We start from the raw sequence: 27,606 nt of genomic DNA, 5'->3' as shown, positions 1-27,606 counted from the left end.
ACGAAGAACCGGAAGTAGAAGATATTTAATGTTAATTTCTTTCTACGTTCAGACATTGCCAGTGACAGATCTGAATGGAGACAGCGTGCCGCCTAATGCATTGATCGCGGGGGAGGATCTGTCTAAGTAAGAATCTCTTCCAGTAACAGGCCTGTCCACTCTTTGATGTTGTCTTCTCATCGCTTGCTTTGCTTGCATCCTTTTCTTTTTCCTGGTACTGCTCCCTGCAGGAAGGTCTTTGCAAGCCCTAAGGACTCTATGTTAAAGTTTTTAGTTTGCGTTTTTTGACAGAGCTCAGCAGGTCATCGTGGGATCCGATTGATTCTTTTCCGAATCTTGTCATCTGTGATGCGGTCTTTGTATGTGATACCTAAGATCCTTCTATATCATCTCAATTCTTTTGTTAGGATCTTCTTCTTTAGTTATGTAGTTAGCGTCCAACATTCGCAGGCTTACAAGAATGTTTCCATGATGAGAGAGAGAGCATCAGTCTGATTTTAGTGTCAACGGCTATGTCTTTGTCTTTCCAGATTGTTGTGACTTTCTTAAGTGCTGCTGTGGACTGTGAAATTCAGGTTTGGTTCCTTCATTTCAGACGATAGCTCCGAAGCATTTTAAGTATTTTAAAACTACTGATTCTTACCAGCGTTTCGCCTCCAATACAAGATGTCCCTTTTAAAGCTCTGTTGGCGAATGTTTATAATTTGTTTTTTCGGCATTGATTATTTCGGTGATGATCACCTAGTCATCTAGCTCATCTTCTCTACAAGACCATTTAAGAAACAAAGATTGAATAATAAAAATAATAAATAATAATATATTATATCAGTTCAACTCTTGTAGCAAAAATAGAATTCGATTGATTGATAAACAGTCTATAAAGACATGGCTTAACTAGTAAACAACAAGTACAGATACAACAAGCAATATAAAAAAAAACAACAAAAAACAAAAACGAAGTTTATCAAAGGGAAAGAACCGCTAATTGTTGCTTTTCATCTCAAAATTATGGGTTTAGCTTCATTTCTGCTATATACAACAACATTAATTAATTAGTACAAAATGATTAACTAATTGGTTAATTTTTGGAGGGATTCGTGTATTGTCAACGACTATGAATAATTATGCAAAATTTCAACTTGATCTGAGAATGGGAAGTGGGAGGAAAAAAAAGTATCGAAACGTAATAAGGGGCTTGAATCCAAATATACATCCACATCTCTCATTAATTAGCATTTATTCCCCTTATTTCGATATCAAACAAAATAATTAAATACCAACAATTAATTAATTAATCAGTTAATTTTTTTGATTGATTGATGTCTTGTCAGGTTCAATGAATAATTGTGAATAATTGTGCAAAGTTTTAACTTGATCTAAGAATGGGAAATGTTCAAACTTTTTATCATACAGACAGACAGATAAACAGACAGACAGAATGAGTTGATACCCGATTTCTAAAAATAAATTTGATTTTAGAAGAGCTGAAATATAAATTCAAATTGTAGTTTTTCTTAGTTAAACGATTTAAAAACCCAACATTTTTAGTAATATGAGTCTTTATGGTTATGTCATCAGCCATCCTCAAAGTTACCTGGGAAATGCCGAACCACAGTACATATGTTTCTAATGTCAGCTTAGATATTGGGGGCGGCATTGTGGAAAACATCACTAGGATTACCACGGCGCCCGACTACAGCAACGAGTTGCCTAACTTCGCGGACATTGCTGACGTCCCTTACAACGAGGTCATGCAGCTGCAGAAGTTTGTGGTGCCAGTCTTGTGCCTGCTGGGATTCTTCGGAAACCTGACCTCGGTCACTATTTTTATGGGTCAGACGCTCAAAAAGAAATCGTGCATCATGTATTTGACCACCAAGTGCCTCACTGACACCCTCTTCCTGGCCGCCCTACTGGTCGTCTGGCTGGGCGAGTAAGTATATTCAACAATTATTTTTTTTTTAAACTATTAATAGGTGATTTTCATACCAAAGTTTGATTTGTAAGATCCCCTTTACATTCTAAAAGTAGGCCAAATTAAGTACACCCAAAAGGGAAGGGGGGGAGTGACACGAGAATGCGATGAGGAGTAACGTGTGGGGAGGGGTTCGAAACCTAAGAAAGTAAAGATTTTGGAATACATAGACAAAATTAGCACTGTCAAGGATGAAAGATCAGTGTTGCCAATCAAATCATACTAGCTTTCCCTAAATGAAGACCTAATGCCTGGCACTCTGGCAGCAAAGGACTTTGATCTTCTCCTATTGTGAGGCCGTCACCTGTAATTTCAAAGATGTTTTAAAACCTTTTTACTTTTCATCTTAACAGCTAAGGAGTTTGGCCTATCGATTAACCACTTCATAATAGCTATAATTGTTAACAATTCCATATTTTATATCAGTGTTTCCCAAACTGTGTTCCGCGGAACCCTACTATATCGCGAGGCCGGAATACGTGTTCCACGAACTACTGGAGTAATTAACTAGTAGGCCACCACGTGAATTAATCTATCTAAAAACAAAATAAGCAAAGTTCCGCTTAACTCTTACTCTCCGTAATTATTTACCACATTCTGGTGGAATCAACGTTGGTATCGTCAGTTAGGAGAGAAAGAGTTAATACTCTGAATGTGTGAAGTGTTCCGTTAAGAAAAAAAGTTTTGGGAAACATGTTAATTATATTGCCAAATCGATTAACCACTTCTTGATAGCTATACTTGTTATAAATTGTATATGTTATATTGAAATAACGTTATAACAATTGTTATGCCGCAGTATTAAGGTGTACTGGTTTCACCGCCACGGCGTCTGCCAGATGATCGTGTTCATCACCTACGTCTGCGGCTTTCTGTCTGTTTGGCTGGTCGTCATGGTTACGGTGGAGAACTACATCCGGATATGCCACCCTCACAGAGTTCACGACTTTTGCACCACGGGGAAAGCCCAGGTCGTCCTGCTCTGCCTTGGGATCCTCGCCATCTTCTGCTACAACTTCCCCCTCTGGACGACTCACATTGTGATCATGGCGAACAACACGAGCCGCTGCTCTCTCGTTCCAAGTAAGTTAAACCTTGGTACAATTGCTTTACAAAAAAGTTTAACTTTAGTCATAATTACTGGATCTAATAAGTTCAACTTTATTCTAAATACTGGACCAAGTAAGTTCAACTTTAAACTCATTAATGGACCAAGTAAGTTCAACCTTAATCTAATTACTGGACCAAGTAAGTTCAATCTTAATCTAATTACTGGACCAAGTAAGTTCAATCTTAATCTAATTACTGGACCAAGTAAGTTCAACCTTAATCTAATTACTGGACCAAGTAAGTTCAACCTTAATCTAATTACTGGACCAAGTAAGTTCAACCTTAACCTAATTATTGGACCAAGTAATTACAACTTTAAACTAATTAATGGACCAAGTAAGTTCAACTTTAATCTAGTTACAGGACCAAGTAAGTTCAACCTTATCTAATTAGTGGACCATTGTACACTACAATGTATTCAAATAAACTAAACTTATATATCTACCTACTTACTTTAAGTAAGTATAACTTCAATTTACTTAGCTACACTACCACACTATAAAATGACAGTGGTGACAACGCTTTGTTAGACCTACCAGATAGATCTACTTACCGAAACGCGTCTCGACGCATACAATTCGTCGAGTCTAAAGGAAACGAGTCTCCGGGGCTTAATTATATCTTCTGGGCAGACGTTTAGGGATGCTGTTCATTACCGGCCGAATATGGCACACGGGCCATAGGTTGGGCACCACTTTGTTAGACTTACGTAGATCTTTTCACTTGACCAAGTAATTTCAACTTAAAGCACTACTCCTAGAGCGCTACACTTGATTATGAGTAAATCTTATTCTTTTGGTCACTTCCTTGTGCAAACAAGCGCGTTAACTCGTTTTTAGAGGGCTTCTGTGTCTATGATTGTAAGAGTAGCGTTCTCTTCACAATCTGTCAACACTGTTTATACTGGATAGCGTTCATTCATGACCTTAGCACTATAAATAGCTTTTGTTACCCTCCCTCCTTGCTGCCACGTTACTCCATGGTATGAGGAAATCCACACAGTGACGTCACGATGACATGAATAAATCTAGAGTTTCCATCGATTAAGAAAATGTAGTTGTCAATTTCTGTAGAGTATTATCGGCAGTTATTGGTCCAGACACTGACAGGTCATTATAGAAGGCCTCAGCACTGACCTGCTACGTCACAACCTGTGGGCAGTTTGGACCAATACCTCGTATCCACGTCGTACAGACCTATGACGTGGTCATTAGTTAATATACATGACTGAATGCATGACGCGTAGGACGTAATCATCTTCTTTTTTTAAAGTGATGTCTGTATTATATAAGATAATTAAGATATATATATATATATATTATATATATATGGCTCCTTTTGTCTCGAAAGGCAATGGATGCGCCCAAATGAGTCACTGGTTTTGGCTTAATCTTGAGACGGGGCAGAATCTTGTGTGGCTAATCAAGCCAATTCTAGAACGGCAGACTTTGCCACAATTCGTACATGTGTATGCCTCTGATTTAGGGCTAGCAGACAGGGCAGCTTTCTTTTTATCCCTCTTGATTAAAGCCGCTTCAATTCTTTTGTTCTCAGATAGATATATATAGATATATATATGTGTATATATATATATATATATATATATGTGTGTGTGTGTGTGTGTGTGTGTATATGTTAACGTCCACATAGGAGAAGCAGCTTAAGTTAATAATAATATTCAGATAAAGATTTCTTATTCTATATTCTAGTTCAAATTCATACAAGTGCTCCTTTTCCCTAGTGTGATTAAGTTGAAAAAGTTGCAGAAAAAATGCCCTGAAAACCAATGACTTAGCAGAGTTCAAGTCTCTAATTTAACCTGCATGATTAGATTAGCACCTACGAGTTAAAAGTAATTATCTTCTATTTTATAGGAACGCCTGTAAATTATAAGATAAGATAAAATCCAAAGCATAAAAAAAAATAATTAATTAATTAGTGTTAATTAGGTAATTTTGTTTCATATTGAAAAAGGGAAATGAATCTTACATTATTGAGACAAATGTCTGTAAATGTGAAGTTCTTCCCCCCATTCTTTAAAAAAAATATTTTTTTTTTACATAGTTTACTTGTTTTTATACCGACCAGAAAATGATTCATTCATATATACGTGGGCCTTCGAGATCCTGTTGAATGTTAAATGCCTATAAAATCAATGTACATTTATTAGTTAAACTCCACATTTCTGTGAGACAGTACATTCAGGGGAGACAATCCAATTAGCCTGCTCTATCGTGAATCTTTTAAAAGCTTTTATTTTCGTTTTCCCCGCACTTGTAAACTTACAAATTCAATTTACAAATCCAATAACAGCACAAGGAAGCAAGCAGGAAAGAAAGAAAGGAAAAGAATGGAATAACTTCAGTGTTATGGTGCTTTCTCTTTCTTTAGTTTAACTCTGTATATTCCAGAGTCGGCCTTAGGAGGGGGTGGGTGGGCCAACAGGCCGCCCATGCCACTGGTATATGCGTTAGGATGTTTGCCGACTCTCACTACACGAGACTTGATACGTGAAATAAAAGTAAAGTTCCCCTTTCAGACCTTCCGCTCTATGTGTCAGATGATGTAAAGGTCATCTGTTTCTGTGCTAGAGGTGTATGTATGTCCCGTTTAGAAATCAAAACCGTTTGACCAACCTTGATAAAACTTGGCAGAAATGTTTCTTGGGTACAAACTAAAACCGTTAAGTATGTATAGTAGCCCTAAAACAAACTTAAGACCCTCAAAAAAAAAAAAAGTTGCCCAACTCTATGAAAGTGATACTATTTCATGGATCTAGGCCATGTTTACGTTGTCGACATGATGAAACAAGACTGAGAGGTCACGCATGCGCAGAGATAAAAATCTTTGATCTAATGGGTTGGTAGACATATGACGCGACAGTTTCTGCGTACTAAGCTGATCCACCATCTTGTATTATATAAAGATAAATATTGGAGAAGAATGAGACATGGGGTGACGGTTTTAGATCACAGCTCCGTTAAGGAGGGAGCGATATTTCGAAGGTAAGATAGGAGTGGATATTAGAAAATGCGAACTTACTATAAATGGTATCACTAAAACTTACGTAATGAGTTAAACAAAAAAATACTTTTCAAAAATATTAAACTTATATTCAGTAAAAAATTACACCAAAGTCTGATTTTTTTTTTATCAATCATTAATTTTTTTTTTAATAGATCTAGAATTCTAGATTAACAATAATATGGAAATTGTTTTTATTTAGCGTAGTTTTCTTGCTTATACCGGACTCAGTCCGCTATGGTCTACTCCCATGGACAAGTTGCCTGGGGGGGGGGGAGGGTAAGGGAATCTGGGGGAAGGTTTCCGTGCTGTCTTTTCAAAATAGATTTTAAAAAAAAAGAAAATTGTTCGAGTGTGAATTCGAACTCGGTCCTCCAAGATGGAAGGCCGACATGTTTGCCACTGATCCTTTCAGACACTTTTAAAAATGTAATTTGGCAAGCGACCTCATTTTCTACTCAAGACTTATCTCCCTTTAACGTGGTACACTTTTTTTTTTTATATAAAACAAAATTAATTAATAACGACTAATTGATTTAATAATCGGTTATGTCTTGTCATCGACAATAAAAATTTTTTTGCAAAGTTTCAATATGATCCAAGGGGGAGAAATAACGTGTACAAGATTTTCATCAGACAGACAGACAGACTGTCACAGTGACTTGATATAAGCTTGGTAAAAAACGTTTTGACTCCATTATGCTTAAAAATTGTAGTTGGTAACATACACCATCTAGAGCAGGGGTTCTCAACCTGTGGTTCGCGACTCCCTTGGGGGTCGATTGACCATTTGCCAGGGGTCGCTTAAGACCATCAAAACTATAGATTGTTTTTGCCTACTCTTCTATAGCTGTATGTGTGTGTCTAGGAGGGGGGGAGGTCGCGGCAGAGTGGGAGATTGTAAAAAGGGGTCGCCGAGCTTAAAAGGTTGAGAACCGCTGATCTAGAGCAAACCACATCAGGTATTAAATAACTTTTAAAAGGCATACTTAGGATTTGAATGTCCATTTCGTACGAGCTACAGTTTATGGTCGTGAATATGGAGTTATTCTTTTCTCCCTTTCTTTTCAAACATCTGCTGGAAAGTTTTAAAAAAAACAACAACATGCTTTTGATTCAAAGAAACAAGAGAATTTGGAATTACTTTCTTCTCGACATGGCGTCCTCTGCACAATGATACAAAATTAAACTAGAGTGAGATTTCAGTCACTGACCTGGACAATTACTGGCGCGTCTCCTGCCCTCTGGGGTGTACTTTTGTTCATTCTCGTCTGGAAGTTGTTGTCTACGCATTACGTCCCTTGTTGGTTAAAACATCCAACGTATTGTCTGTTCGAGAGGAGCTGGAGTCTCCCGTACACTCAAGTTTCATGTACACCAAAAATACCATTTAAAAGCTTGATGAATACATAGAGGTGAAGTTTAGAGAGATAACAACAAGGATCACGTACACCCGCCTGAACTGACGTACACACACACACACATATTCACACACGTTCACTCATTCGCTCTTTCACACACACATATAACAATTATATAATCAGTAAGTTACAAACTAACCGTACTTATTTTTTTTTAAAACCAGTATTCTTTTAGTGGCATCAGAGCTCTGTGGAGTTTCTGTGATATCAGAGCTTTGTAGAGTTTCTGTGACATCAAAGCTGTGTGGAGTTTCTGTGTGTGACATCAAAGCTGTGTGGAGTTTCTGTGTGTGACATCAAAGCTCTGTGGAGTTTCTGTCTGTGACATCAAAGATCTGTGGAGTTTCTGTCTGTGACATCAAAGCTTTGTAGAGTTTCTGTCTGTGACATCAAAGCTCTGTGGAGTTTCTGTCTGTGGCATTACATCTCTGTGGAGTTTCTGTCTTTGACATCAAAGCTTTGTGGAGTTTCTGTCTGTGGCATTACATCTCTGTGGAGTTTCTGTCTTTGACATCAAAGCTTTGTGGAGTTTCTGTCTTTGACATCAAAGATCTGTGGAGTTTCTGTCTGTGACATCAAAGCTTTGTGGAGTTTCTGTCTGTGACATCAAAGATCTGTGGAGTTTCTGTCTGTGACATCAAAGCTTTGTGCAGTTTCTGTCTGTGACATCAAAGATCTGTGAACTTTCTGTCTGTGACATCAAAGCTTTGTGGAGTTTCTGTCTGTGACATCAAAGATCTGTGGAGTTTCTGTCTGTGACATCAAAGCTCTGTGGAGTTTCTGTCTGTGACATCAAAGCTTTGTGGAGTTTCTGTCTTTGACATCAAAGCTTTGTGGAGTTTCTGTGAATTGAGATGAGCTTTATGAAGTTTTCACCTAACATCAGCGTCTCTTATGGATGGATAGACGGACAGCGACTCACGCTTCCAATCATCTCACACGACAGCTGCATCTACTTGCGACTCTTCTCTGATAAAAGAAAAAGAACACAAAAATAAAATAACGCAAGAATTTCCATAATGTGTTTGTGTTCATGCGACTCCAGAATTCTCGTCGTTAGATCTAAAAAAAAATAATTTAAGAAAAACAAAGAAGTTTATTTAAAGGGATAAACAGCACAATTACTTCTATATATTTTAATACCGCCATCTCCTTTTATATATATATATATATATATATATATATATATATATATATATATATATATATATATATGTATATATATATATATATATGTATATATATATATATATATTGATCTCTCTTATCTATATTTAACTTTTAATAACTTTTTTATAGAGAGTATTTTTTGCCCTTATGCTGTCAATACTTATTGACTGAAATGAACTTATTTCTTCATTTTTTTGTATTAATTTGTGTGTCTTTTGTTATTTCTTTAACTGCATGATTTTAATTTAGATTTTTAGTTATTTTCAAAGTACAAAAGCTTGTTTGCATTTTAAATGAATTTTAATATTAGATCTAATAGCTGCTAGAAAGAAAGACAAAACAGCAACAGAAAAAAGTTGGCAAGTAATTCAAGGGAGATAGTCTAGTATTAAGCATTCAAAACAATATTGTGTATTTCTAATGACGATATATGGTAATAAGAAATAATACTTAAACAAGATTACAAAGAGAGTTTGTGTTACACAAACTCAGAGGCGGCCCCCTCGAAGTCGGATCCCTGTCGGATCTGCATATTCGCAAATAATATTCAAGAGGTGATTTAATTTTGATGGAAAATGTTTTACACGTTTCGGATGTTCCTTCAGAGTTGAAGATAATTACTTCCTAGTCCAAACCTCCCGCAGGACGACGGGGGATGGGAGCGGGCAGGGTTTGAACCCTGGGCCATCCATAAATCTGAACGACAGTCCAGCGCGCAAACCGCACGACCAGGCAGCCATCCGATGGTCAAAAGTAATAATGTTTCAAAGATTCATTTGCCGTCAATTTAAATTTAATAAAAAAAAATAGTAGATTAGTTTTAGTATATTAAAACATTACAATATTGATCAAAACGTTTGGAAATGAAAATCTAAACTTTTTTTTTTACACTTTAAGTTTAGAAATTGAAATTCTACATCTTAATCTAGTCTATTTTAGTCTAAACTAGATCTAGAAATTCTAGATCTAGACTCTAAAATAATTTTAATTAGAATATAAATCCAGATCTAGATATACTGTAATAAAAATCTAGATCTAGTTTAAAAAATCTAGATTAGATCTAAATCAAGATATCATTCCTTTTTTAAACGCGAGTCACATAACGAGGCTTAATAAACATTACTATACCGAGTTCTTTTTTCATTTCATTTGAAGAATTAATTCCATATAACGTCAGAGGGAAAAAAAAACACTACGTCACACGGCCTAGCTAGACTAAAAATCGCCTTCATCTATAAGAGCCATTTATCGAGTGTTCATAGACTTTGGTGCACCGAGTGCGTTCTTTAAGCATTTCATTTAAAGAATTCATTCCATATGACGTCAAAGGAAAAAAAAACACTACGTCACACGGCCTAGCTAGAATAAAAATCGCCTTCATCATTACGAGCCTTTTATCGAGTGTTCATAGACATTGGTGCACCGAGTGCGTTCTTTTAGCATTTCATTTAAAGAATTCATTCCATATGACGTCAAAGGAAAAAAAAACACTACGTCACAAGGCCTAGCTAGACTAAAAATCACCTTTATCAACACGAGCCATTTCTCGAGTGTTCATAGACATTGGTGCACCGAGTGCGTTCTTTTAGCATTTCATTTAAAGAATTCATTCCATGTGACGTCAAAGGAAAAAAAAACACTACGTCACACGGCTTAGTTAGACTAAAATATGTTTTCATTAATACAAGCAATTTTTTCGAGGGTTAATAGACATTGGTGCACCGAGTGCGTTCTTTTAACATTACATTTAAAGAGTCCATTCATATGACGTCAAAGAAAAAAAATTCCATTACCTCACAATAGGCTAGTACCGGTACCATAAAAAAAAAATGTCTTTATTTACACGAGATATTTAACGAGGGTTCATAGACATTGGTGCACTGAGTTCTAATAGATATTATTTAAAAAGGATCAAAGCCGCATTGTTTTTGCGTTTTGTCTGTCAGTCGGTCTGTCCGTTATCTTGATATAAAAAAAAAACAACTAAAAGTTATTAAAAATTGATTAACCTTTATTTTACGTTTCAAAACATCGCAATAATTTTTAGGTATGAACACAATTGAAAAGTTTATATAATAGATTGTTCCGGATGTTTGTATAAATAGTAAAAGAAAAAGAGAATTTCAGATATTAGTAATACCGTTAATTAATTTTTTTGGATGGTCTCGTATAAAAATTAGATGTACTACAGCCACGTGGAGAGATTTTCATACCTTACTTTGGTGTTTGGATTCTGTTTTCCTTAAAAATCGGAACATAATATTAACGATAATTAGATTTTTTAATGTTTTAGGTAGAAAGTTAAATGTACTGTAAGAGAGTAGTGAGTTAAAATATTTTTCATAAAAATCCGTAAAAACATTATTTCGTAAATGAGAAGATTATTTGTTTATTAATTAGAAGAGGGAGATCAAACAATTATTTGGCGTTAGTAGATTTTTAAATAAATTCGGAAATTTCTGGCGACGATTTGTAAGAAACAAAATCCGGAACTTCCTTTATCGATTACAAAACTTCTATGTTATGTTTTACAAGAAAATTAAATGTCTAAAAAAGTAATTTTCAGTAATCAATTCTAGTAAATTACTTTTTTTAAAAAGCCATATGCGATTTCAAACAATCATTAGGCATAATTCATGTTTTATAAAACAATATCCGGAACATTTTTACACTTAATGAAATATAAGTCAGTATAGAGATTATGATTTAGCATTAATATGCTATTTACATAAAAAACGGAACAACATATTATTGATAATGTGTTTTTGCAACGTTTAAGCATGGAAATTGAATGTAATATAAGTTAGAAGAGCAAACAAACATTTGTTGGCGTTGATTAATTTTGCACAAAAAAATCCGGAACAATCAATTTTAGATACTTAAAACTATTGAGATGTTATGGGAGGAACATTAAAGGGTAAATCAGATTTTCAATAGCTTTTAGAGTTCTAGTTTTTTAAATCTAATCGTGACGGACAGACCGACCAACAGACAAAACGCACAAAAATAAGCTTCTTTTATTCGGATGGGGGCACTAAACAAAAAATAAATAAAATCTGATTTTTAAAAAAAGTTTAAGGAATTGGTTTAGCACCTGATCATGTTGCGACGTTACGCTACTGCACGAAAATCGCTGCATAAAAAGTCCATTTAAAAAAATGTGCGTGATATTTACATACAAAGTGCATTATTAGCCTTTATAAACAAACAGAAATGTTTTCTTTTAATTTTAGCAGCTAGTTGACCAGAAAAAACGTCTTTAACTATTATTTGTATTTGTTGTAAACATTTCCTGTACATTTTAAAAATATATTTGACTTAGTGATACTGAAAATACACAAAAATTGTCCATCTTTGTTAGCATATTGTAACATTGCCTCCCTTACATTTACGTAATTGTTTTAGAATTGGTGTATTTTTATGAAAAAATCGCTTGCATAATTAATTTTATAAATTAAACGGTTTGCTTTTAGAAAACCAAAAGTAGCCGTTGCACCTAAACTTTTCAAGCCGGATTTAATGATGAAATAATATTTTTCATATCTCTTCTAGTTTTCGAGATCTGAGTGTGACAGACGGACAGACGGACAGACGGACATTTTGCACAAACCTAATAGCGGCTTTTTCCCCTTACGGGGGCCGCTAAAAATATATTTTGAAAACTATTTATCTCCGAAGAAATCAAGTTACATATTTGTAATCTGTATTTTTTTCTGCATATTTTTAAAATATAAGAGAAACCTGATTTAGCGTATTTAGTCACATAAACTAAAACCCGCTGGACAGAAAGTTATTCCATTTCAATCTCTACATTATAATCGATTAGATCATAAACAAGTTAAACCCATTGATAATTTCAGATCTACTATATCTGTTCGGGGAGTATTTGCACTTTTACGCATAGTCGATGACAGATATAGTAGATCTGAAATTATCAATGGGTTTAACTTATTTATGATCTAATCGATTATAATGTAGAGATTGAAATGGAATAACTTACGGTCCAGGGTAACAAAATAGGCTTCTAGAAGCTTAGTGAAAATGATTTTATTTTTTAAAAAAATCTATGTATTCATTCTGATAAAATCTCAAGTACATGCTATTTATTCGGCTAGTTGTAGGGTAATCTCTTCTAGTGAAGAGTCAGCTCATGACATCATTTGAATAGGGGCCTGCTATCTCCACATAAACTTTTTTATGAAATATAAGGGCAGTGAGACACACACACACACAGACAGAAAGAGAGACAGACGGAGCCATAAAGAAAAACAGAAAAGATACAGACAGAGAAAAAAGAAAGATAAAGAAAACAGAAACTGACAAAATAAAGACAAAAGCGAGAGACAGACAGAAAAAAAACACCATTTGTATTTTTTTTTTCTTTTACCACGGCGAATGCCAAAACAAAAAAAAATAATTTAGAATGTATTGTTGTTGTTTTGTACATAGAGAAAACATAAATAAAAGATAATTCGTAAATAGTTGAGCACTTCATTGAATGTTAAGATTGAATGTGAATTTGTTGTTTTTTTGCCATAAAAATATATGAGTATTCTAAAAAACGTGAACATTTAACAAACAAAAAATAGCATAACAGATACAACTTGTATAATTATTTAAACTCTGTGTATGTATTGTTCTGTTTAGACTACCAGAGATATGGTTCGAACGATTTGCCCCATAGAACAGGAGGACCTACCTTCTACGTCAGTGATGCCCAACCTAATTCGACCCGCGGGCCGTTTTAATTTCCGACACTCGTCTAGCGGGCCACATGACTGAAAAGTTACAAAAACGAAATGAAATTGTTCTGAAACTATTTTGGTAGAAACTTGTGGATTTAATACTTAGCTAATAGGTTATTGGACAATTATCTTTGTTACGTGTCAGAAAATAGCTTCATTTCTCGACTTAAAATGTGAGTACCAGTGTAGGTAGCTTAACCACCGACTCATTTTATGGTCTCTTTTCCCCATGGATCCTCCAATCTCTAGGCGTAGTTTAACACTCTTTTATTCGCGACACAAACCAAGAATGCCGCCATATTTATTTAATAATGCCGTTTTTATGTTGTTGTTTTATTAAACAGCCCAGACACTTTCTTTCTAAAATAAATATGTTGGCTTATTAACATATTCAACAAAAAAAGTACAGACAGGTTCACTTTTCCTTGTAGATTCTACATTCAGAGTTCCAAAGCATAAACACACAAATGTTAAAGATCATAATACCGATCCATCGGCGAAAAAATTAGGGCCCAAACGTAAATAAAGATACATTTTTTCAACCTTTTTTTTGGAAGGGAGATTTCTACACTTTGTGCCGACTATTCGGTGGGCCGGATGGAACCACATCGCGGGCCGGATGTGGCCCGCGGGCCCTATTTTGGGCATCACTGTTCTACGTAATTAAACGTTGACAGTCTAGAACAGGGGTTCTCAACTTGTGGGTCGCGACCCCCTTGCGGGGTCGATTGACGATTTGCCAGGGGTCGCCTAAGACCATCAAAAATAAGGATTGTTATTGTCTATTCTTCTGTTGCTTTATGTGTGTGTGTATGGGGGGGGGAGGGTCGCGGCAGAGTGGGATATTGTAAAAAGGGGTCGCCGAGCTTAAAAGGTTGAGAAACGCTGGTCTAGAAGAACACTAGAGAAATCAATAGTTTTATCACTGATAGCACTTCGATTCGAGAAAGAGGTACATCAACATGTTTCTAACTAACTTGTCTAACACAATGTTACGTAAATATTTCCCTTGACGGCAGTGGAGCCAAAGTTAATGTCTCTTTATTACAAAACTTAAATCAACTGTTTCTGTCTGTCTGTCTGTCTGGTACATATTTTGAACACGTTATTTCTCCCACTCTCCATTCTTGGATCAAATTGAAACTTTATACAATTATTTGATGTAGCTAAAAAAAACATGAATCGATTAAAAAAAAAGTTGTGATTTAGTTATTGGTAACTTAATATCTTGTTTGATACCAAAAAGTGAAATTAATACTTTGGTATTACGATATATGGTTACATATATGGGGTTTTGTCCCACTAGATAATTAAACACGCTATTTCTCCCACACCAATTCAAGGATGAAGTTAAAACTTTACACAACTGTTGTTTTTTTACCTTACAAAACAAGAATAGATTGTAAAACTAAATAATTAGACAATTTGTAATTAAAAACATATTTATATGGTTGATATTGGAAAAGGGAAATAAACTCTACATTATTGAGATATAAAGTTGTGAATGTGGAGTTCTTCCCATTTACGCTTTTGTTTGTTTAAAAGTATATTTTTATATTTCGCTTGTTTGTTTTTTATAATTACTTTTGTGTAACAGATCTACATGCTTATAACATTCTCGGCACGCTCTTGTCCAGTCTCTACAGTGGGCTTGTGGGAAGTGGCACTATGGGATATTTCCGACCTGCTATTAGACGCTCAGCAAACGCGAACTCAGCTCAAGTCGGGACTCGACCTCGATCCCCTTTGACAGGTACCCAAGTGGTTAAAACCAGCTGGCCACACATCCCTGAAGGCCCAATTCATTACCTAGCCATAGAACTGCAAACCAAAAACGTTATTTTTGTGCAGATGAACAGAAGTCTTGAGAGCCCTATGGCGCTGCGTCACAGGCCAGACTTGGCCCGACGGTCGTAATTTGGACATCACTGCGTTACGATATATCACAGGCCAGATCAGGCCCGAATATCGTAGTTTGGACATCACTGCGTTACGATATATCACAGGCCAGGTTTGTCCCGACGGCCGTAGTTTGGACATCACTGCTTTACGATATTACAGCAGAAAAAAAAATATTTAAAAAGTGTCTACGAAACCTACTGAAAACAAATTATCTATATTTGGACGTCACTATCTCAATATAATTAATCTTACCAGAAATAAAGACATTATTTACTAGGAATTTAAAAAAAATAATACTATCCTAGCCACCGACTTAATTGATAGTCTGTTGTCTTGCCCGGAAAGATAATTATCGGTTAGCATTCCAGCCAGAGTGCCTTCCCCGTAGTTAAATTACGTCATGTTGTAGTGGTACTATAGAATTTGTACTTTTAACTTTTATCATTGTTATAAAAGTACGCCAAAAAAAAAAACAAAAAAAAAAAAAAGTGATCACTTCTTTTTTTTTACGAACATGCCCTTAAACTATTTTTTTTGTGATACATATTTTCAAACATGCGCAGTCCAAAATCAACATAGAATTGCGTGAGGCAATTAATCGCCGCCCTCCTCTTTTTCCTAACATTTGTGCAATTAGTTCCATGAATAAGACAGATCTTAAAATAGGTGCTCCCCATTCCCCAAAAGGGTACCGATTTAGACTCCTAGTAGGAGTAGTCTTTTATATGTTTGTAATTTAAGGGGAGGGAGACATGAATGAAAGTTTGTATTTACGGGGGACCACCTGATGAAAGGGGTATTTGTCTTTTCCCTAGTTGTCTCCCTGTTTGCTGAACAATAGTGTGGAAAACATTGTGGGAAACTTTTGGTCAACAAAGGAAAATGCCGTGAGATATTGTGAGTCTAGTCAGAAAGGTGGGTGTGGTGTGCGGTGTAGATTACTGGTAAATCCGGAACAAATCCATTTTTTCCCCATTTTGCTTTTTTTTTTTAAATTTTTGTTAGCAAGTCGGATTATAAATAATTAGGTGTTTTTTTTTGTTCTGATGTCTCTTTAAAGTGCAAGTTACACTTCCTCGTTTTGTGTTTTAAACCGTTAGGTGTTTCATAATGTTATTGAACTTTATACATTCTCTCTTTCGATTTCCTCTCTTTTTTTCCCTCCCTCCCTCCCTCTCTCTCTCTCTCTCTCCTTAACACGCCTACACCTATTTAAAAATAGATAAGCTTCTTTGTTTTGTAAACCTTTTATAATTAATAATTCAAAACAAAAACAACAACAAGATTACTGAAGAAGTAAGCGCTTTCACACAAACTCGTAGGTGGCCCATGTAGGGCCATTGTTTGGTAAGCAAAGCAATCAAGGGGATGTATATCTTTTTCAAAAGTTTATATCAACTCATTCTGTCTGTCTGTCTGTCTGGTTCACTTTTTGCACACCTTTTTTCTCCCACACCCAATCTCGGATCGAAATGAAATTTTGCACAATTATTTCTGTCCCTGACAAAACAAGTATAAAAAATATTTAACAATTAGTTAATCAATTATTGAAAATGTTTTTTTTATCTAATAAAGGAAAGAAAATAGTATTTGACAGATGTGGCTGTATGAATTCAACTAGTCCCCTTTATACTTTGTTTAAAGAATTACGTCGTCGCTTAAAAGTATGAAATGAACAATAGATAGGAAACCTTCTATTTTTATAAGCACTTTGTTGGCACTTTGGTTAGTGGATTGGATTGAGGAGGCTTAAGCTCTGACGGTAACCTTCAACCAGATACTTCCATCTTTATCACCCCCCTCCATTCCCAACTGGTCCAGGTTTTAATTAAATTGCATACTTTTATTTTTTCGTTGTTTATTATTTATTTTTCTATTTCATTTGGGGGGGGGGGGCACCAAATTCACTTTGCCTCCAATTATCTGGCGGTGGCATCGTCTAAGATGATCTTAGCGTCCTTACTTAAAAATTGTGTGCTTTAAAAGGCACATGACAATTGTTTAAACAACTAGGAAGGATTGAAGCCAAATTTCGAATATTCAGCACTGTACAGTCTACATTTTGTTTAGGTTTGACGAGGCTATTAGTTTCATGCAGACACAATTAAGTTATTTAAATAAGGTGTTAAGTTAAACATAGATTTCTTCATACGAATAACAGGGTGAAAACTCAAATTATTCACCGCCTGATATGTCATTTTTGTAAATCATTTCGTATTATTTAAATTTGAAAATCTTGTTTTTAGATAGGTGTATATGCTTACAAAAAAACTTTATTATTTATTATAAAAACATACAAATGCACACTCATTGCGTACCTATTTTGAACACGATAAAGGCGATCTACACGCGATAGGCATCTCTCTATCTCTCTCTATGGCCTCCTTCAGTCACGAAGCGACTATGGATCATTTCATGGAAATGAGATGAATGCCTGGGCATTAGCTGTGGTCGGAACGATGTCGCCCACACATCAGTTCCCCCCACTCCACGCAGCTGATGTATCCAAAGGAACGGCAGTGCCGATACAGTTTGGGGTCAGCGGCGTCGCAGGTTCGGGCAGAAGGGGCTCGTTAGCCATGGCTGGCTACCCACCTAGGAGAAGGAAAACTCTGCCTTGCAGCTATACCCAATCATGGGAAATGCTTCGGGAGTCAACCCTGAGGAAAAATCAGGAGCTGGCGACCCAAAGGCAGTTTGCAGCACCCATTGCGAGAGGCATACTGTTTCAATAAAAGGGAACATTTAAAAGACACCATTTGTAAGCCTCCATGCACTAATGCTCCATACTGGGATTAATCCCTTACAGCACGGTCCAGGTATCTGGCAGTGTTCTGTATGGTTCACTAGTCTCCGTACAAGGCGAGACCCCGCATGCACCAGTTCTGTCTGTTCCAAGATTAGTCCTATCTTCGATTGTGTTTCTGAGCACCCTGCATTCGTAGAGGATGTGGTCTACGGTCTCGTCTTATGTGTGACAGTGTCGACATCTGGAATCGTGGTCTCTCGGTTCCTAACCAATTAGGTTCCTATCGGACAGTGTCCAGTGCGGAATCGTGCTAAGATTGCTTTCTGTCTAGCTCCCACAGCTCGTCTTTTCTGTTGTTTTTTTTTTTTGTTATTGTTTATGTTTTTCTGCGTGTTGTTGTTGTTGTTGTTTTTGTACTTATCTCTTGCATGTTTGTGTTAAAGATTCTCTACGTGATTAAAAAAAAATCCATTCTTTGAAATCATATCTCCCCATATTGTTTTTATCAAAGCCTTTATAGGCCGGTGCCTATTGTTACACTTCCGGTGTCTACGTGAACTGTCATTAGCGTTGAAAAAATGTCGTCCATGACCAGATACTGTTTCATGTCGTCAGAGAGTGTGGGGGAGTCTCCAAGCCCGTCGAGTGGTTCATATTAACGACCACCGCCCTACTGGAGATGAACGAGTTTTACATTTTTTCAACTAAGACAAAGATTGTTTTTGTTTTATTGATTCCTTCTTGGAGATTTGTTGTGATGACAAGGACAAAGAAGATGTTCATTGATGTCTTCACCACGTTCCCCCAGTCAACGAAAAGAACTTACTCAGTCTGACAGAGTCAAGAAAAAAAACAAGTTTTTGTAACGTTCAGGTATAATCTTAATGGACAAATATCACCCACGTCGCGACGACCTGATTTAGGTATAATAGAGCGGATGGCTGTTGTCTTCTAAGAGTTTTCTGACTTTGCTGAGTCTTTGCTGTTGAAAAAAATTCTTTTAAATTTGGTAGCAGTCGAGGTCTCAAGAGACGTGTCAACAGGAAGTTGATTTAGTCATTGCTTTTGCGAAATAGTAACGTTTTTTAAAGAAAAGATAGGAGAATGAAAAGTAGTGAATTAGTAGAGAAAGTTTGTATTTTATTTTCTTGTTCCAGAGGTTTCTACTTAAAGTAGAACGTCGTTTATCTGGACGCCAGTCTTCCACAATGTCAAATATCCGGACTTTGTTTTGTGTGTAGTCTTCGTCAAATCACTCTATTGCTCTCTGGCCTTGACCTATTCCGACTGTCTCATAGCAAGTGTTTCTGAAACTCACCACGTGTATATTTAAATTTTACATGAGTTTTATTTTTAGATTCGGTGCGACACCCCCCCCCCCCCCACATCACAATCACCACCACCACCCTTTCACTTTATAATATTTTATTATGTTTCTAGTGAAATTGACCGTTGTATAATATTCGGCATTCTGTTATCCGAACTATCGTGTATTCGGACAAATCCTGTTTCCAATTGATCTGGATAATTGACAATGTACTATATGAACAATAGAAAGGGGAGTCAAGCTTATATCGGGGTCTTTCAGTTAATAAGTTTGAAGCTTCATGTTAAATACTCTTGTGAATATGTTATTGAAATTAAGTTATCTTATGTGCTCATATTGTGTGATCAATCTTATTGCGATTTCTCCTGGTAGAATACAAGTGTATTATTTCTTAAAGATGATCTCATTTATCTCTTGTTATGGCATGATTACGAATTAAGTTATTTGCTTCATAGAAAGGGAAAGGCGCGACTAGTAAAACCAAGAACAGGATTTTTAGAAGGATAATGAAACGTAAACAGACTTGACGGCTTTAGAGAGAGGCAGCTTTTTATGAATGTAGAGATTTAGCTTGACGACACTCGACTGCTCCCATCGTTATTATTAAACGTCTTATTTGACATTCGCTATCGGCGTCGACTAACTTATATTGTTGGCCTCTCGCCTGTGTTATTTGATTTCGTCGTTTGTATCTGTATGAGCCACAGAGCAGGGTGCCAGGACATCCGCTCTGTTATCAGCAGCAGACGCCTTGGCTGGCTTGACCACGTTCGTAGAATGCCAGTAGGTCGACTTCCACAGGACATCCTGTATGGCGATCTAATAGAAGGCAGGAGAGCCGCTGGTCGCCCACTTTTACGGTATACGGATGTATGCAAACGCGACATGAAGCTCTTCAAAATCGACACTAGCAGCTGGGAAGAGGTGGCACTGGATAGATCCACATGGAGAGGGTAAAGGAAGTGTCACGGATTGCAGATGTCATACACAACAGAAGCAGGAAGAAGGGTGAAAATGCAACGGCGCCTGGTGATTATATATGCCCAACCTGCGATCGCAGCTGTGTATCAAGGATTGGCCTCTTTAGTCACACAAGAAGTTGGAAAAGGGAAAAGATCGTCTCTCGAGACGTAAAATGCCACAGATGAGCCACAACCACAAACACTCTTTACCTAAACAAACATATCTGGCTTACTTCGGACATTGGATCGTAAGAGTTATCTTCTGAAAAAAATCGTAAACCTATTAACTACTTAATGTCAACTTTACAGTTTTACGCTCTTTTTATAAGAGTGTCCTAGCGGCCCTAGCATACTTTTGTATATGGTAAAAACATTAGACACCAACTTGTAAGAGGACCAAACTCTCAGGCGACAATTTGCCGATCTTTGGCCGCACAGAGTGGGAGGTACTAAGTCTAATCTCCTACTGAAATACTGTTTAGCAATGCTTAATGTGATGGTTATTGATTTCTTCTTGTCTAAAGACCATTCTTTCCCATTAAACATTTGTCTATATTTTGTCTTCGATTGATTTTTATTAAGCAATAACATTCCCCCCCCCCCTGATGTTATTATACATAATGTTGGCAACTTTGAATATTTTTGTTTTGTTTGTTTTAGATGTTCTTTTAGAATTGTAGATGGTTAAATCCTAGCCCCAACCTCCCACAGGACCTCAGGTATGGCACCGGTCAGGGTTAGAGCCCGGCACTGTTCAGAAGACAGTCCAGAGCGCATACTACACGTCGTGGCAGTGGAAAAATTTTTTTTTTCTTCAAATGGTACTGTGTAAAATCAAATGTTTGTGTGTGTGTGTGTTGTTTTAATTTGCAGCCTTTGTTTTAATTATGTCATAGTGATATCATAATTACCAGAAAATGACTTTGCGAAAAAAGTCTGTCTGTGTAGATTGTTTACTGCTATGTCGTGATATCAATGCTGGAGTTTAGAGGTCACGACCCATTGATATCAAAAGTGTGATTTTGTGTTTCTTTTTATTTGGTTATTTGAATATACTGTTGTTGTTGTTGTTGTTTTTTAAACTAGTAATGCTGAGGTGGTCAATTGTAGTCATACTAAATGACCAGTTGTTTTCCCTCAATATAAAAAAAAATCAGGAAAGTCATCATTATCATCATCATCAAACTCCATTAGAGTGAGGGCTTGAGAGGCTCAAATCCTCTCTTGCAAAAGCCCTGGACAGAAACCCCGCTGTCTTGCGTAGTGCATAAATGTCGTCATACAGGTCGAGAATTTTGGGTTTTCCAGACCTGTCGAGACGGAGATCAGCAAGTCTGGGGCAGTCAAACAGAATATGAGGCACGGTTTCCTCTTCTTCCCCGCAGCGGGGGCACCGTGAATCAAAATTTGGCCATAGCCGCGAGAAATATGAGCCAACAGGACAGTGGCCTGCCCTGCACTGTGCTATAATAGCTTGCTCAGGCCTGGACAGCCTCCACCACGGGGAAGTGCGGTCAGGGCGCCTCATGCGCTCCCAGACTCCACGGGCTTTTTGGGACTTGTCCCAGCACTCAAACCACTTTTCCATTTCTGTTTTTTGAATTATAGCCAGGGCTTGATGAAAGCTTACAGCCTGATCAGTGGGTGGAATTTGCCCTCCCTGGTGGGCCAAGGAGTCTGCAATTGTGTTGCCAGTCACACCTATGTGACTCGGTACCCACTGCATTATTACAGGGGTGCCATAGCGTTGTTTAATGTTATGTGAAGCCATGATGACAGTGTTGATATTGGGGGGCCATGGTCCGGGGCTTTGCAAAGCCTGTAGTACAGATTTTGAGTCAGTGACCACAACAATCTGTGTTGCCCTCAAATGTTTCTCGCCGAGTTGAGAGTCAATGACTTTTAAGGCTTCACAGAATGCCATGGTCTCCGCATCAAAACTGCAAACACTACCACATGGTCCAAAGATTTTGACTGTGTAAGAGCCAAGAAAGTCGATGTAGGCTCCATAGCCTGCTCTTCCAGAATCTATTGATGCCGACCCATCAGTGTATGCAAAAATAGCACTGGGCTTGAAGGTATTAATGGTCTCCAGAGCTAGGATTTGAAGGTTGTTAGATGAACGGCTTTGCTTAGTGGCATTAGGGTCTACTAATTTCAATCGTATGTCTGGGGTCGTTGGGCGACACCAAGGGGAAAGGGGATGAAAGAGTTGAATGTTTTGTCGGTTGGTGGAGAGGCCAGCTTCATCAGATAGTCTAGTGGCATGATGCATAAAAGACTGCGTCTGGATACGTCTTCTGCATCTCCAACCATCCACTAGTTTTCTAGCTGGGAGGTATTCATCCAGCCTTTTATACCGCTCATAGCAGGTCAGTACTGACCTTTCCCTCCTAAGGTTTAGTGGACCAATATTAGCCATTATTTCAGCCGCATTTACTGGACTAGTAGTCTATCTGTGATCGGACTGCTCCTAAATACAGGGATCGGAGCATGTCTGCTCGGGCTCCCCACTTCGTGGATGCCAGCTTCCGCACAATGCAAAGTTTCCCTGAGGCCTTTCTTACAACATCCTGGATGTACTCACACATTTTTAGTTTGCGATCTAAAGTTACACCTAGGTACTTGGGTAGCTTTTCCATGCTGAGAGCCACTCCGTTGAGGGAGAGCTTGAAAGGTTGCCCGAGAATGCCAGTCCCGAGTGTGAACAGAGAATAGAAAGACAGGAAAGTAGCAATGGTTGGGGATAAGAGTGTCCATGCATTAATAAAATTTCCAAGAAGTGACCATATAGCCGAAATACAGAAACTCTTCTGAACATTCGCATTTTGATTTCTTTTTTTCTTTTTCATTTTTCATTGTGGCATTTTACGTCTCGATAGACTATCTCTTCTTTCCCCTTGCAGCTTCTTGTGTGACTTAAAGGGAAACTCCGATGGTTTTTCACATTTGAGTTATTGACATATTTCAATTCTGCGTGAAAAGTTGTATTAGTAAACATTTTACCATTTTTTATTTAAATGCTTAGAAACATTTATATTTAATATATTAGACAGTAAATTCTTGACTACTAAAAAAAAACGGGGTTTTTTGATATTTTGTTTTTAGGTTAGGCATACGTCACTTCCCTCAATAATACTGAAAGGGAAACTAGATTGGACCAATCGTATCGCTTCATTCTTACAGTAGCTGTTAGGCTGTTAGGCTTAGTGACGGCCTAGTCCAGAGCTACGGTACAGTTATATATAGATAGATAGATTTAAAAGCATTAGGACAACCAACTCGAGAAATAGAGTAACATTTTCGTCTAAGCCCCTCCCCGTCCCAAGAAGTAATAAGATCGCAGGTCTAACTGATTCGAACAAACTGGTCAGTGTCAGGCTGGTCGAGACTACGTGTAGTCGGTCATGGCAAGACAACCAAGCGATAGTGTTTGTTGTGTGTTGAGTGGTCAGGCCAGAAGATACACACTGCCGTGGTTAGTCAAGCATTTAAATCTCCTTTAACACGCATTGTTTTCTTTGCTTACAAGATCTAGATCTAACTGCTTAGACGAAGATTTATTTCTTTTACGAGAATGTAAAGGTTACTGTAATGGTTTTCCGTTATACAGTAAGTCAATAGATTAAATTAATAGGCATGTGTGACGTCACATAGAAACCCGGTGAAAGTCTGACCGTTTTGGATGCGCAGGAAAATTACGTCAGAAAAATATCGATTACTAAGTTATTATTGCAAATAAAAACAAAATAATAATATATTCAGTATCTGTAGATCAAAACATATATTATATCAAAATTTTTCAAAACCATCGGAGTTTCCCTTTAAGAGGCCAATCCTTGATACACAGCAGCCACAGGTTGGCATCTGCAATCGTCAGGCTCTGTGGCACTTTCGGTTTAAGTCAGGTATCCAGTAAGGCTGAAGAGCCCCTCTTACTGTCGAAAGTGGTACCTGGCGTTCCAGCTTACTCCAATCAGGTAGGAACTTAAGGGCGGTAACTACCACTTTCTGTCGAGTTTTTCTTCAGAGACATTACTGTCAGAGATGGAGCGACCTCTCCGTTGCCGAGGAAAAGTGTGAGTGGTAAATCTGCGAGTGCTGGGCTGCCCACAAACTTATATAACTCCTAGACGGCTTAAAATAATAATAATAATAGTAATAATAATAATAATAATAACATCAACTATTTAACGACAAGACACTACTTTATGTTAAAAGATTCATGGAAAGATTGTTCAGGATACAAGAATTAAAAGTCATATTCATATTTTGTGTTAATCTCTTTTTAGTTTGAATTACTTTGCTAGAGTTCCTTCACCAGAGCTATTTTGATGCTGCTCAGACAGATTGTTTTGCTTTATGTTAGCTAGTGTAATTTGTTATCGCTTTGGCGAGAAGTACCTTGTACGTAGATCTAGTAATCTAGTTGTTACTTCGTATGCTGCTATTGGACGACCATTGGTCAGTACGCTGTATGTGGGGAATACTCTCTGAACTAAAACTATATTGTGGCTGGACTCTAGAGCAGCGGTTCTCAATCTTTTAAGCTCGGCGACCCCCTTTTTACACTCCACCACTCTGCCGCGACCCCCCCCCACACACACACAGAAATAGAAGAGTAGACAATAACAATCCATATTTTCGATGGTCTTAGGCGACCCCTGGCGAATCGTCAATCGACCCCCTAAGGGAGGTCGCGACCCACAGGTTGAGAACCACTGCTCTAGAGTAATGTGTGGGATAAACAACCAAATACACCTTGTGCATGCAGACAATAAGGCACGCGCCGCCTTTCCACGTGACTCTCAACATAACTATATTTAAATATCACGTGACTTAAGGTATCCAATCAATACTTCAAATGGTTTTATTTACACGATTCTTCCGAGATGAAATTAAAAATGTCCTAAAACTATAACATCAGCAGGATGGCAGGAGATGGATACGGGGCAGGGTTAGGGACCATCTTGACGAGTTTGAATCGCATTCCACTACACCAGGCAGACATGTTTGTTTCTGAATTTACAACGGACAGAGTTCCTCTTTTCTTCTGGAGTTTTTTTTTTTTTTTTTTTTTTAATCCACATAAAAAATCGTTCAGATGAAATCTTCAAGTCATTATGTCAACAACACAACAAAACATTTTGTGCTTTAATGGGACTCTCGGCGTATTTTCAGTGAGACATCTGACGTGTCTTTAACGAGACAAATGATGTCTTGAATGAGACAAACGATGTCTTGAATGAGGCAAGCCGTTTTGTTTTCATTTCTGACCCTGAACTAGAAATCGTACGTCAATGATGAGGACAATTTGATCTCGACTTTCAGCCATATCTCCCAATGACATTATTTCTATAACTCAGTGATCCCCAAACTACGGCCTGCGGGCCATATCCAGCCCATGACGCGGTTATTTTTCCTTGCTTAAAATGTCTGCGCAGTGAGTAATGAGACCGCATAAGTTATATTGGGATTTTTTTATTTATTTATGCGGACCGTTATACGTCACCTACGCCTTCCCCTATCCCTTAGTCTTTTGAACCGTTGGGGCACCACATATGATCTATCGACCGTCTTTCTTCATTCCTCTTTTGTCTTGATCATTCGTTGATGTTGTCTCTCAATGCTTTTTTTTCTGTCTGCCTCTTCTTCTTTTCCTGGTACTGTTCCCTGAAGTTGTTTTTTTTTTCTACAGTGGTCAGCAGGTCATTGTTGGACCCAATCACCGCCGTGATCTCGATTTTAATCTCTTCGTTAATAATAAGAATAAAAGAAAAAAAAAATGTTTCGATGAATTGAACTTCGTCATCGTAGCTAAATTATGTAGGTCACATCTCGATCTAAACAGCCGTTCGAATACGCTTTGATCTTTAGAAACATTTGCGACATTATTACTTTTTGTTATTTTTGTTAAATCATTTCTCTTTTACCTTTCTGTTTAAAATAAAGTGACAATCTATTTATTTAGAAGATTTAGCATTTTTACGGAATATTGCTTATGTTTAAATGAAAAAAAAATTTTTTTCGAAAAAGTCAAAGATGTTAAGAAACACCTCAGCCTGGGTTTAGGTCAACAGAGAAATATATGTTAGTGACGAAAGGGGAGATTATTGTTACAGTTTCTTTAGAGTTCCATTAATTTATTCTGATAATTGTTTAGCGGGCAATTTAAAAACAAAAATATGTTTTAAATCCGAAGTCTGTGTGTTTTTTAAATCAACTCTGTAATTTTAAATAAGATTTTTTATAGCATAGTTGGTCTTGATTGATTTAAGGTAATACCGCTCACCCATTATTAAATCATTGAACATCAATACTGACAATTGGGAAGACATAGATCTAGACCGCAGCAGATATTTACAGATAGTGACCTAGAAAGCTATGGACAGTGAAATTACATGGGTCTCAGCTCAGGAAGAAAAACGTACAATCCGAAAAACGGCCAGCTCCTCTACCACCGAAGCAAAAGCCACCTTTACCTGCGCTATCTGTGGACGGGAGTGTCTCTCCAAAATAGGGCTCCATAGCCACATGAGGAAGTGTGCTCTGAGATGAACCATAGTCGTTCTACGACTGAAGGAGGCCAATGATGAACGAATGAATGAATGAGTGTCTGCTAAGGACAAGGGTGGGGGGACATTCCAGACCTCATCTTATCGCCCTCGTGGAAACGTCTATAAGGGGAGACAGAAAGACCAGAGGCGGCCTTTAGGGGGGTGAGGGCGAGTGGGGCAACCAAACCAGACCCCGCACCTGCGAGGAGGCTCTGTGATAGGAGATTCACTTGTCAACGTCTATCTCGAAAACCAGACCAGTTATCCTAACGAGGACGCCTTTCCAGGACCAGAGGCGGCCTTTAGGGGGGTGAGGGCGAGTGGGGCAACCAAACCAGACCCCGCACCTGCGAGGAGGCTCTGTGATAGGAGATTCACTTGTCAACGTCTATCTCGAAAACCAGACCAGTTATCCTAACGAGGACGCCTTTCCAGGTAATTATATGATACGAATTACCATGAGAGCTCTTAACATGACATTCTTAGGTTTCGAAATACCGTATGGCCACTTGACACTTGCCCGGGGCACCGCGCATTGCTAAGGCCGCCTCTGGTTAGACCAACTGGAATGGAAACATTGCCTCTAGTGGGCTCCCATAGCGCGTTCTAGCGAGCAAAACTTGCACGTGGGGAGGATAAGGGAAAGGTTCCCCTTCCCCTATAT

At 37.6% G+C, this 27,606-nt stretch overlaps 1 protein-coding gene across 2 annotated transcripts in view; it reads left to right on the top strand.

Annotated features, from left to right (window-relative positions):
* The window catches only part of LOC129923206 (FMRFamide receptor-like), a 74,370-nt gene that overhangs the window by 19,693 nt on the left and 27,071 nt on the right, over window positions 1–27,606 (top strand). For both annotated transcript variants that reach the window (XM_056013246.1, XM_056013248.1), the window contains 2 exons: window positions 1,579–1,933; window positions 2,775–3,058. In XM_056013246.1, the coding sequence (XP_055869221.1) occupies window positions 1,579–1,933; window positions 2,775–3,058 (639 nt within the window). The remainder of the gene's footprint in view (window positions 1–1,578; window positions 1,934–2,774; window positions 3,059–27,606) is intronic.

Source organism: Biomphalaria glabrata, chromosome 15, assembly GCF_947242115.1.
Source record: "Biomphalaria glabrata chromosome 15, xgBioGlab47.1, whole genome shotgun sequence".
NCBI lineage: Eukaryota > Metazoa > Mollusca > Gastropoda > Planorbidae > Biomphalaria > Biomphalaria glabrata.
Note: the sequence above shows the minus strand (reverse complement) of the source record. Positions and strands in the feature narration are given on the sequence as shown.